Consider the following 13,585-nt stretch of genomic DNA (forward strand, 5'->3'; position numbering starts at 1 on the left):
CAGATGTTGCATCATCCGCCCTGACTCATCCTAACCCGTGACTTCCAACGAGACACTTCCCCACCACATCCCCTCTCCGTCAGCAAGCTACGCCAACCCGGACACGCCCCTCTCTGCGTCCCAAGCCTCGATCTGGATTCCAGGTCTGCTTTCCCATTGGCCGGTTGTGCTAGCCTTATAAGGTATAACAACACGCTCCATTGAGAAACATAGTGAAGGGGCGGCCCGCCGAGACGCACGATTGGCTGGCGTCCGCTGCGGTCACGTGCCGTGCATTAGCTTTGTCATTGGCTGAATCCTTCGTATATAAGTCAGGTTTCGGCATTTCGTCCTTCAGTCGTTTTGCTGAAGACGCAGACGATGATTAACATGAGCTCCTGGTCTCCAAACGAGAACCCACTCACCACCACCCTGCGCCGCCGCGGTTACTGTCCGTATCACCAGAGAACAGACCCTACGTGGAGAAAGGTGAACTGTCACTTGTCCCCCTTATTCCCGCTCTCAGCCTGTCCTTGTCTGCAGGGCTTATCTTAGTGTGTATTCAGGCTGATTACATAACCTTTATGTATTGACTTGCTGTATGGTATGAGTCTGGATGGTTGCTAAAGATTAAAGGCTGTTGACAGATCCCACTAGCTATATGGATCTGTCAACAGAGATCTATTGTCTAGGGCCACCACTGAGGATGTGATCAGCTGATCTGATCCTTACAATGGCTTTATGGTAATAAGATCTAAAGGGAATCCTTCTGTTGGTTGTAAATGTCAATTAGTAACTATTTAAAGGTTTACAGTTGTGGTTACTGAAAACATGTGTTTCTTTGTTTAATAGAAGGGGAAATGTTGCTTTATTTGTATCTGTGCAAATTATGTGGCCCCTTGTGTTCTGATAGATAATTGGACTGGATGTAAAGTAAAAGCTGACTAGAATTATAATATATGTTCTGATCTGGTCCTTGCAAGAAAATTTAGACTAAAACCTTTAGAATCCCAGGTGCATATCCATGAAGCAAACATAATTACAAAAAAACAAGATGGCTACACACCATTATATATGCAAACAATAGAGCTAAGAAATGGGGGTCATTCTAGATAAAAGTGGTACAATACCGACTATAAATGAGTAATGGAAGCTCTTAGTGCACATAGGTGTCATGCCCATCTACCAAGCGTCAAGGTGGCTTCTGCAGATGGGTCCCTATTAGAGATGAGCGAACTTCTGTTTTAAGTTCGGCGTCTAAAGTTCGGGGGCGGGTTAGCGGAGAATCCCGATCTGGAACCGGATATGGATTCCGACTTCCGTTGTGGTCCGTGGTAGCGGAATCAATAATGGCCGATTATTGATTCCGCTACCACGGACCACAACGGAAGTCGGAATCCATATCCGGTTCCAGATCGGGATTCTCCGCTAACCCGCCCCCGAACTTTAGACGCCGAACTTAAAACAGAAGTTCGCTCATCTCTAGTCCCTATCACTAAATATACTGCCTCACTTTGGACTTCCTAAAGCCTCCAATATTCAGGGCAGTGTAGGAACCGGCAACAAAAGTACTCTGCTCAGAAGTCCCTGGTCCTTGTGATTGACTGCTATAGGATGTACAGATACAGATGTGTTGCAGTGATTGATAATACAGGACTTATCATTTAATAAACTATGCCTGGAAATATTGATTCCTTTTTAAGGGTACTTTCACACTAGTGTTTTTGTTTTCTGGCTTTTAGTTCCGTCACTGGAGCTCAATACCGGTAGGGGGGGGGGGGGGGGAGGAGATCAGTTTTATCAGAATGCATTCTGAATGGAGAGCGTTCCATTCAGGATGCATCAGTTCAGTCCCTCTTACGTTTTTTGAATAGAGGAAAGACCGCAGCATGCTGCAGTTTTCTCTCCGGCCAAAAATACTGAACACTTGCAGGAATGCCGGATTCAGCATTAATTTACATTGAAGTGTATTAGTGCCGGATCTGGCATTAATTTTCCTGGCAAAACGGAACGGGCTTTACAAAATGCAAGAAAATGAATACCGGATAGATGAATCTGGTATTTCAATGCATCTGTCAGACGGATCTGGATCCGTCTGACAAATGCCATCAGTTTGCGTCTGTATTACCAGATCCGGCAGGCAGTTTCGGTGACTGAACTGCCTGCCGCAAGTGTGAAAGTACCCTAACTCCTGGGCCAGCTTGTGCATACTCCAGTATATCACTCATGTAACAGTTGTGCGCTTTCCTAATGTCCGTTCTATGACTATTTTGTCCTTTAGCTAAGATTGGAGAGCTTGTCTTCAAGTTCATGGCTTGATGTCCACTATCAAGCCTCTAGCAATTATTGGGATAGACACCCCCCCCCCCCCCCTTACAATTTAGGGCATCTTTCAGTTGGGTTCAGTTGACATCCTCTGTTTACCCAATGTACCTGATGTGCTTGGTGACATTACATCCTTGCATACATTCTGTAAGCAGAGAGGTCCCAAGTGCTATCCAGAAGACAAGTACATTACAGAGTATTCTACACTTTAAGCCCTCAAGGAGCTCTTCTGATGACCCAGCAACCTAATTTTATTTAGCCTTCAGTGCTCCAATTTGTTACGGTGTCCATTCTGTTGCATATAGCTGCTACTGGCTTGAAAAGAAGTCGTATAGAAATGATCTGATTTTTAGATGTTTAAAGTGTAACAGGGTTTTTTTTTTAATGTAATGTATAGGGACAGTGATGCTGACCATTAAAAAAAAATATATATATATTTTAATTACTGAAATCATAGATGTCTACTAGAAAATAGCTGTAAAGTGGCCCATTTTGAGCCTAAGGCTACTTTCACACTAGCGTTTGATCGGATCCGTTCTGAACGGTTCCGATCATATTAATGCAGACGGAGGCTCCGTTCAGTACGGATCCGTCTGCATTAATAACTTAGAAAAAAATCTAAGTGTGAAAGCAGCCTGAGCGGATCCGTTCAGACCTTCAATGTAAAGTCAATGGGGGACGGATCCGCTTGAAGATTTAGCCATATGGTGACCTCTTCAAGCGGATCAGTTCCCATTGACTTACATTGTTCAGCTGTCCGCCTGTCCGTGCGGAGGTGAGCGGAGCGGAGGCTGAAAAAACACCAGCTCCAGATGTTATCTGAAAGGCTGTGGGGAAATATGAAACACTGGACACGCTAGTATTTTGTGGCTAATTGTGTTCTTTATAAATTCAGTATATTTAAAGTTTTTGATGTTTTCTGTCATTTTGACATCTCCTTCTCTATAGGGGGAGAAATGACAGTGGTTTATGCAGTTTAGAAAAAAGGCATGAAAACCGCAGTCTGTTCTGTGGCCGTCTGACTGAGCAAAACACCGGCGTACATCTTATGTAGAAATGACACGGCTGCACTGTGGCTGCATTTCCCTATAATCAGGTCTGGGCATGTATTCAGTAAGGCTCCAGATTTGGCAGAAACTGGGTTGGTCAGACTAAGGAAATTAAGAACAGATGGAACAAAAGTGCACGAGACAGGTTTTCCAATGCAGGCAGAGGAATGGGCAACATGAAGTAATCTTTGGAACATACAATACTTATCCTGCTGCATTCACTAATGGCTTCAGCTAAACATCCTAAAATTATACAGAGTGTGACTACCTTAAGCCTACCCTAAGAGTGAATTCATATTTTTTTTTTTTTTTTTTTTTTTTTTTTTTTTTTTTTTTTTTCTTAAAGGGTCCCAGATTGGAGAGAAATAAATAAATCCTTGATCTCCTTACTGCTAGTCCTGGCTTGGAAAGCCCGCTCAGTGGTGACCTGCAGCAGCCTGGGACTAGGAAGTAGAGATCGCTTTGGGGGGGGGGATCAATAAGGAGAGTATGGTTTTGATCTAGGTGATCCTATCGTTCATGCAGTCACCGCAGATCGTGTGGTCTGAACATTGATCTGCTCAGAAGCCAGGATTCTGCATGAGGATGAGCGCTCACAATGGCATGTAAATGCAGTGGTCTCCATCACTGAGCGAGCAGCCGACCGTCAGGAAGGAACTCTGTAAATCCATCTTAAGCCCCCCTGCACACGAACTTGTGCTACCCATTGCCGTATTGCAGACCACATTTGCGGATCCGCAATACATGGGTGCCATTCCGTGGGCATTCCGCATCACAGATGTGGACCCATTTACTTGAATGGGTCCGCAAATCTGGACATGCGGAAGCACTACAGGGTGCTTCCGTGGGGTTTCGTCTAGTACTTTCGTTGTACAAAAAGATAGGACATGCTCTCTTTTTGCAGAACGGCTGGATCGTAGACCCATTAAAGTGAATGGGTCTGCAATCCGCTGCGGCTGCCCCACGGACTGTTCGTGCATTGCAAGATGTTGGTCAGCTAATCTGTTGGTGTAATACAGGCTTAAAGGCTAAAAATGTCTCCTTTAACAAGCTTTTAGCAGTTTGTTGGGTGGTAGCTTTTTATTTTAATCTATTTTCTTACTTCAGAAGCGAATAGGGATTATATGGAGATGACCACTCACCAAGGTTTGAGTCCAGTGTATTTTTGGACTTGAGGAATAGACTTCCACTTTCTACAACTGCCATTACTAGATTTAAAGGATTGTCTTTCATGTAAACATTGTGTTAGTCATCAGTGGTACAATGTGTTGACCTTCTGCAGGGGGTCGGCCCAGACAGTGGAATCCCACAGTTTTGCTGCTGCTGTGAGGGAAGTGTTATCTGCTAGTATATTAGTTTTTTGGGCAGACAGTAGGCTGCTCTAGTCTCTTGATAAGGGTCCACAACACACTACGGATGTGTGAATGGACCCTAAGACTAGATAAAGATACCAACAGAAGAGTAGTACATTTTAGTGTGATGCTCTAATTGAGTCGCTTATCCCCCCCTTCACCCCCTTTTTTTTTTTTTGTCATCCAACCATCACTGTGACCACATAGGCTGTTAATGTGTAACAGTTTTGATGGTAGTGGCTCTCCAGCTGTTGTAAAACTACAACTTACACCATGCCCTGCTGTAGGCAGTCTAGGCATGCTGGGAGTTGTAGTTTAGAAACAGCTGGAGAGCCTCGGGTTGGCCATCCCTGCTCTTATGCATCAGCTTCTTCAAAGCGAGATCTGGGCCGGGGACCCACAGCATGACCTAGTACTGGCAATGCATGCTGCTCCTGATAATCCAGTGGATTGTATATTTGCAGCATGCCCCATCTGTTGTACAATTTTACAGCACATCTTTTTTATACGCACTACAATCCAGTGGGTGATGCTGGAGACGAAATCCAAATGTCTGTGGCCTTCTATTGTTGCTTCTACTTGTCTTAATTTACTGTTCCAGGACAGCAGCTAACGTATTTCTGTGCCTATTCTTTTTCAGTGTTGGAAGAGAAAGACCATCTTTATTCATCATCACACCTGAGGTAATCTGTCATTTTACTTCATTTTACTTAAGAGATTATTTATTTATCATGGATTTTCTCTTTAACAACCCCATTGTCTGTGGGGAGAACCACTCTACAGAAGGTGCGGAATCGCATAAATGACATGCGGCGGATTTTAAAATCCACAAAACGGGTCACTTTCCACACAGAAGAACGTGTACGTGAGATTTGGCCGGTACTGTTGTATGCTGTGCCTTTTCTTCTTTGTGAGAGACTAAATGACGTGACCTGGATCTTCTGTTTCTCATTTGTGCAGCAGTGTTGGACAGACTAGTCTCTTTAGCTTGTGATAAACAGAATACACCAGCATCTACTGGGTTTACTGGTTTTATATAAATGAGATTCTAAATGCCCTATTACACCTTCCAATTAAGCAGGCTATTTTTATTTATTTTATTTTTTGGGGAAGGAAGCGTTCTTTACGGCAATCTCTTGCTCGTTAGCGAAGGTACAGCTTTTACATGCAGCGATCTCCTCCACAGTATTGGGACAAGTGATCACTAATGCCATTGATCGTCCCTATACGGTTTGGCGACATACAATCTGTACCAGCAAATACATTTTAAACATGTTGAGAGACTCCGATGAACTAGCGTTCCTCAGGTAATCAGTGGCAGTATTACACTGCCAGATCACCGCTAACGAGCGTTCATATGAACGCTTAGTGATCTTGGTGATTATCTGCCAGTGTAATAGGGCCTTAAACAGGATAGGTGATAAATGTTTGGTTACTACTACCAATGGGAACCCCACAATCACAAGAGCAGGGTCCCCTGTGTTATTGGAGAGGTGGACACACGTGTGCTTAATTCCGTGACTGTTGGGCTGAGTACAGGCTCTGCTGTTTTTGATCAGCCCCATGGAAGGGTGCATGTATGACCACTGCTCTCCTGAACAGAATCTGCATCATTTTGCTACTGGATGAGGATTGGCAGGCAGATGCCAAACTGACATATAGAACTAGCCAAAAATATGGGGACCTAGTGTCTTTAAAAAATATATACTAAGCTGTACCATACAAAGCAAACAATCTGTGGTATAAAGCTGCCCATACACCTTCAATGGTGAGAGGGATGAAAGATGCTGCCAGTCCTTAGATTCAGCCCCTCTCCCCCCAGCAAGAAGAAAAGTATCTCCCATCCATATTACATTGTTGGGTTCAACTGACAATGGTCTAATGTGTCTTGGAACCTTAGTGGTTATCCAAGAATTGATTGCCTATCCTCGGGATGGTCATCATTATTGCATCAGGGGGGAGTTCTGAGTCCCGACTCCCAGCATTCCTATAGATTAGTTGTTTGAGGAAGCAGCCATGCTCACCGGAGGTCTGGTGAGCGCAGCTGACACCTAGCAGCTTTCCAAGCACCGCGCCGTACATTGTGTAGCGGCTCTGCTTGTTGCAGCTCAGCCCCATTAACTTGGCGTAGGAAGAGGCTGCAATGCTCGCAAAGCGCTGACCCCTATCAGCTGATTGGCGGGGGTCTTGTGTGTTGGACCCCCACTGATATATTGCCAGAGGATATAAATTCATGGATAACCCCTTTTTTTAAGGTGTAACTGTTCCTTCAGTTTAGAGTCTTGTTATCAAAGGACTGAGTGTTGCTAAGGAAAGCCAGTCTTCAGCATTCTTCTGAGCACTGAGCAGCAAGTCAGGTAGGCAGTGATGGGCACTGAAATTACACGTGTACATAGTCAGGGACTGGGGGTAGTGACAAGAAGCAGGCTGGAAACATCTGTATGTTCCATAGTCCTCTTCAGCACTCGGTAAAACACTGAAGACAGACTTATTAGCAATGTTGCAGCTTTAAGACTCTTTACAACCTGTTTTCTAGAACAAAGAAACCTTTCCCTAATGAAGTATATTACAAAAAAAAATGTACATCCCAATCCCTACGCTAGATTGAAACTGAACCACTTACACTTTAAGTAGCATCACCAATTAGACAGCCTATTCACAAGTACCATACATTGTAATTTGTGATGCAGCCGACTTGGCCGCTCAATGTTCATTTGGTTTCTTCAGTGGATGTACTGTACAGATCTAGGCTAAGCATCAAGTACAACTAGTGGTATAGTAGGCATACTCATGACTAATGCTACATAGAATTTTTGACTCTTGCTTTTCTTTGTAGTGTGGTGGATTTGTGCATAAAGACTGCCGAAAATGATGGCAGAATCTCTGCCGTTCTGTGGCACCGCCGGCCCCTTGTCAGGGCTGGAGCTGGAGGCCTGGTATGAGGACCTACAAGACATCTTGTCCTCGGAAACAAAAAATACTGCAGCAGTCCAGTTGGTATCCGATGAGCAGGTTAGTGTTGTAATGAGGTAGTGACTCGGTATGTATATTGAACCAAAACCAGGTGAATGGCTGTCCATACTATACACTGGTTCTGGCTTGTAGAGGGGGGTCCTAAGAGGGTCTCATCGCTGATATTCTTCTATCCTAAGGCATAACAGAGGTGGTGTTTAGACAACTTATTTGTAGCATTTTGTTTTCTTATGTCGGTATTCTCTGTTTTCTACACTCAGGTGGAAACTCTGGATGGCTCTCCTTACCTCTGGACACTGGAGTCAATAGATTCAACTTTATCAGTGAACTTTACCGATGAAGAAGTGGTCGCTTTGGAAACTGTTGTAAATGAATTGCCTTCTGAAGTTTTGGAATTTTTAGCCCAGGAATCGCATAATGACTTTGAAAATCCATCTACTTCAGAGTCTTTAAATGACCAACAGGATAGGGCTTTTGATGTGGACTCTAGCTGTAGTAGCTGTCCATCACAAACCCATACAGAAGATGAGGACTCTAGTGGCAGTCAGTGTGGAACAAAGAGGAAGAGGGACACTCAACCTAGAGGCGGAAAGATCAGGAAAGAAAAGGAACAAGAGAATGACAAGAAGGTTGCTCACTTAGCATCTGAGAATGAGCGTCTGAAGAGCGAGATCGAACGTCTTACTTTGGAGGTAGAGAAGACCAGGAAGTCTCTCATAGAAAGAATGGTTAATCTTAAGAAATGAACTGTTAACCCTGAATGTGATAAAACTGTTTAAAGAAGCTCATGGGAAAACGGTCACATCTGAATCACAGTATGGGCACTGGGTGTGAGAGATGACGACTATGTACAGGACTCTGTATATAACTTGTGTATAATTCATGGTATTTGGAAATGAAGGCCTCTTGCACAGAAACATATTATGGCTGCATACATCATCCAAGTTGTATGGAGTTGTAATACAGCACCTATAGACCGCTGTGTGGATTACTTAACATTCAGCACAATATAAACTGTTGCATGCTTCACAATTTATATTCTCCCTGAGAACTGGTTCTGTGGGAGCATACCCCATAATACTGCACTGTCTGGAGCAATGTGCATGAGGCCTAACAATCGCAAAACTGTATATGTATCTGTTTTTTTTTTTTTGTTTTTTTTTTTAAAGGGCCTCTTGTCAGCAGATTTGTACCTATGAACCTGGATGACCTGTTTCATGTTGCGCTTGGCCGCTGAAGGTCTTTGTTGGTCTCATGTTCATATGTGGCCGCATTGCTGGAAAAACTGATGTTTTAATATAGGCAAATGAGCCTCTAGGAGCAACGGGTGTTGCCATTACACCTAGAGGCTCTGCTCTCTGCAACTGCAGCGTCCTCTGCACTTTGACCAGGCCAAGCAATTAAAACATCATGCCTGGCCATGTCAAAGTGGAGAGGGCACAGCAGTTGCAGAGAACAGCCCTTAGATGTAAAGGCAGCACCCCCGATGCTCCTACAGCCTTATTTGCATATGAACATAGGACCAACACAGCTGCCAAGTGCACATGTAACAGGTCAGCCAGTGTCATGGGCACAAGTCTGCTGACAGATGCCCTTTTAACATTTAGCAACAGAATGTAAATCTGGGCTGAAACTGTAAATTCAGCTAATAAAAGAAAAAGCCACTACACACCATAGGGCACAATCACACTTGTGCGTTTTTTATTTCTGCTATCTGCAACATTCTCGGCACAAATGGTGTATGTGGAGTTGGCCTACATGCACAAAGTTTGGAGAGACATCAACATGTTCATTAATTGGGGTGGGATTACATCCTAGGGAAAGATCTTCCCCTGACTTGATCCAATCCTGATATTTGGCACAGGCGCCTACAGCGCAAACTACAAAAATTCTCCCCATGCCCACTGCATGCAGGATATTACAATTCAAGTTTTGAAATGGGTATGTATACTATATATCTATTACTTCTCCAATATTTTTGTTTATGTATAATATATGTATCACTTTATATAAAATAAAGTATATTTACCTCTTGCATCAGAAGTATTATCTTGTATAAGGGCTCAATGAAGCATAGCTAATACTTACAAAAGTTTAATTTATAGATGGTGCCTATATTTTATTGGCTTGTTACTAATTCTATGAGAATTAATTTCAACCTTTGAAAGGCTTGTACAGTAGATGACATTCAGTAGTACCATAGACTACTACACCAGTAAGACCTCATGTATTCCAATTGAAAATCCTTAGGGCTGCGTACACGCTGGTATAATAGGGGTACATTTTGTGGTTGCGAATCCTGGTATAATTGCAGCGCTAATGACCCATACTAACAGCATTTTAGGGACTGCCCTAGGCTAGTTTCACACTAGCGTTGGACATCTTCAGCAGAGAGCAGCCTGCTGGGGATGTCTGGATCCGGTATTGCCAGACGCAACCTGACACTGGCTGGCGCCATTCACTATAATGGAGATCTGGCAAACATGCTGAAAATGGACCTGAAACCTGTGCTGCTCCCGTTCAGTTCCAAGGAAATGTCTTAGCTGCTGACTAGGGATGAGCAAATCTACTTCGGAGGAAACGTCAAGTCTATTTGCATAAAACTTTCTTAGAACACTGTATGGAACGAACCCGAGTTCGGTGTAATTTTTTTTTACAGTAGACATTTCTGAAGTTACTATACTAAGTCTCGCGATAACTTCGGCTCATAGGAGCGCTTGCTCTGTACAGTATTCTAATGAAGTTTTGAGATTTGCTCCTGCAAAGCTATGCACATTCAGACCATGTGCACAAAACCGTTTCCAGTCCAGAAACACAGCCCGTGTGTCAGCCGCATCTTCCAGACCATGGGTCTATTGTACTGTACTCACATAATGTAAGTATAATACAATATATCTGTGATGCACTTTGGTCCAGGAGATGTGGTGGTTCCTATACTGCACATGGTTGTGTGCGTCCGGCCTTATAAGTATTTTTTATAATGAAGTCTGAGTGGCAACACCCCACCCCCCCACAGCCTGTACAGTGGCAGCCCAGATTGCATAGTGATTTCCTAGTTATTATCTTTGTATACTATTCTTTTAATATCGCCCACAGTAGCGAGCCTTACAAGAATTGCATTATGATGGATTTTTTTTTACTTTACCAGGCAAGCGCTGTGCTCCCTGGTCTGATTAATTACAGGCCCTTCTGGGATCACCTGTCGTACATTGGGAATGTGATCCTAGCCTGGTTTCAACCTACAACATTCGTGGGTTACATCTGTGCAGACAACTGAGGCTGCCCGACTGTCGCAGGCGCAATCCCAGTAAGAAGAAAAAAAAAAAGCACCGCTCTCTAAAAAAAGAGAAATAAAAAAAAATACATATTGGATATCACTGCGTCCGTAACAACCGGCTCTGTAAAAATATCACATCACCTACCCCATGAATGCTGTAAAGAAATGGATACATTGCTAGACCAGCCATTTTTATTATTTTTGTCAACCTGCCTCAGGAAAGGCATAATATCGAGAGATCAAAAAGTACTATATACCCTAAAATGGTACAAATGAGAAAAACAAGCCCACACACAAGACATCATCGGAAATGTTTAAATAAAAATCACGTCATTCCTATTATGGACAACCTTTCTCATAACTTTTATAATCTATGTTTTTATGCCATCCTGTGATGCAGTTCAGTCTGGACCAGTAGGAGCTAATACACATTCACCTGTGATAGGATTTAAGTTGGCATCCTCCTCCTGGACAAAGGTAGTGGTGATCAGGTTTCCTGTTTAGGCCCCCCAGAGCGTTTCGCTTGGGGGACACATGGGGGCAATGACACCATTAATGTTTTTTTTTTGTATGGTTTTGCATGTTTTCTCCCCCCCTCCTTTTTCTTGTTTTCCCGCTTTTTTTATTTCAGGTTTTATGAAGGGGTTAAGTCCTGTCAGAATCAGCTGGTTTTATCTGGTCTTACCTGAACCTTGGATGACATGCAGGGATCCTCTCTGGTGCAGCTGGTTGCTGGGAGAGATTTCTGGACAGCTGATTGGTGTGGATGCCAGCGGCGGGAAAGTTTAGTCCTTAAAATGAGGGTTTTGGCGGCGCTTCTGGGCCAGTTTTATCAAGACCGGATCGTCGCCCCGCCCCGCTTGCCCTCCCTCCCTATTTCTTTTGCTTATGTCGCTTTGCTTTATTAGAGGGGCTGTATCACTCAGCTATTGCTGAGTGGATTTCGGTAATTATTGGAATTTTAATGGTTATTTATTTATGAATTTTGAAGTTTTAATTATTTATTAATTTATTTACCCTTAATAAAGCATTGCGGCCATTTTTATTCCATCACAAAGTGTCATGTCATTATTCTTAGTATTTATTTTAGGATAAGCTAAGTCAGTAATGGGTCATTTGCCTCCATGGACAGACACTGGAGCCTCATGTTAACTGCACAGCAGATATCCAGAAGCTTCTAAATAGGGTACCAGAGGATAAAGAAAATCTCATAAGCGATCATGTATCTGTGGTACAACTTGCATATCAATTACTGTAATGTGTGCATCCTAGGGAGTCCCCTGACAGCCCGCATTCCCACATGAGTATCTCACCTTCTGGGACCCCTACAGCTGTCATATGTGGTATCAGAACAATCAGCCTGATGAAATATGGATTATTAAAACAGGTCGGGGCCCAAATATACAATAGTGTGGACGGAAAGCCATGTTTTATTTATAATTTGTTTGCCAGCTGAGTAAGGGAGGTGCAGCGTGAAGGCCTTCCCAGAAGGTTGGGACAAAAATAGGAGGGAGACCCCTCTCGGCTCCACCCTCTCCCAATGGGGATAAAAATGAACGAGTGAGAACATTTCATTTGACACAATTTGGGGATCCGATACATTGCGTTGTGTTCCACATGCTTTTGTCCCCCATAACCAGAATGGACTCTAATCACACAATCCGTTGAGTAGTAAGAACCTTTCTGTTTGTATCTTTTTATTTTTATAACTGTTTTAAAGTGCACATTTATGTATGTCTTATACAGTTTATTTTTTATAATTAACCACCTCAGCTCCCCTAGCTTAAACACCCTTAATGACCAGACCACTTTTTACAATTCTGCACTACACTACTTTCACCGTTTATTGCTCGGTCATGCAACTTACCACCCAAATGAATTTTACCTCCTTTTCTTCTCACTAATAGAGCTTTCATTTGGTGGTATTTCATTGCTGCTGACATTTTAACTTTTTTTTGTTATTAATAGAAATTTACTGAAATTTTTGCAAAAAAGACTTTTTTTTTTTACTTTCAGTTGTAAAATTTTTCAAAAAAACCGACATCTATATAAAAAAAATTCTCAAGTTCTACATGTCTTTGATAAAAAAAAAAAAAATAATGGTTGCCTAGGCTGCAAAAAAGTGTCACACATGTGGTATCGCCGTACTCAGGAGAAGTTGGGCAATGTGTTTTGGGGTGTCATTTTACATATACCCATGCTGGGTGAGATAAATATCTCGGTCAAATGCCAACTCTGTATAAAACAAATTTGGAAAAGTTGTCTTTTGCAGAGATATTTATCTCACCCAGCATGGGTATATGTAAAATGACACCCCAAAACACATTGCCCAACTTCTCCTGAGTACAGCAATACCACATGTGTGACACTTTTTTGCAGCCTAGGTGGGCAAAGGGGCCCACATTCCAAAGAGCACCTTTAGGATTTCACAGGGCATTTTTTTTTACACATTTTGATTTCAAACTACTTCTCACACATTAGGGCCCCTAAAATGCCAGGGCAGTATAACTACCCCACAAGTGACCCCATTTTGGAAAGAAGACACCCCAAGGTATTTCGTGATGGGCATAGTGAGTTCATGGAAGTTTTTATTTTTTGTCACAAGTTAGTGGAATATGAGACTTTGTAAG

At 42.9% G+C, this 13,585-nt stretch overlaps 1 protein-coding gene across 1 annotated transcript; it reads left to right on the top strand.

The window, feature by feature from the left end:
* Window positions 1-339: 339 nt before the first annotated feature.
* DDIT3 (DNA damage inducible transcript 3) lies at window positions 340-9,713 on the top strand. The gene is made up of 4 exons (XM_044286435.1): window positions 340-468; window positions 5,346-5,388; window positions 7,542-7,717; window positions 7,939-9,713. The coding sequence occupies exons 3-4, from the start codon at window positions 7,574-7,576 to the stop codon at window positions 8,422-8,424; spliced, it is 630 nt and encodes a 209-aa protein (XP_044142370.1). The 5' UTR covers window positions 340-468; window positions 5,346-5,388; window positions 7,542-7,573; the 3' UTR covers window positions 8,425-9,713.
* The last annotated feature ends 3,872 nt before the right edge of the window (window positions 9,714-13,585 follow it).

The sequence above is a fragment of the Bufo gargarizans genome, chromosome 3, assembly GCF_014858855.1.
Source record: "Bufo gargarizans isolate SCDJY-AF-19 chromosome 3, ASM1485885v1, whole genome shotgun sequence".
Classification (NCBI taxonomy): Eukaryota; Metazoa; Chordata; class Amphibia; order Anura; family Bufonidae; genus Bufo; species Bufo gargarizans.

Coding starts and splice junctions, on each gene's coding strand:
- DDIT3 (XM_044286435.1), top strand. CDS start 7,574: ATGATGGCAGAATCTCTGCCGTTCTGTGGCACCGCCGGCCCCTTGTCA. Junction 7,718..7,938: donor AGTTGGTATCCGATGAGCAG/GTTAGTGTTGTA, acceptor TTCTACACTCAG/GTGGAAACTCTGGATGGCTC.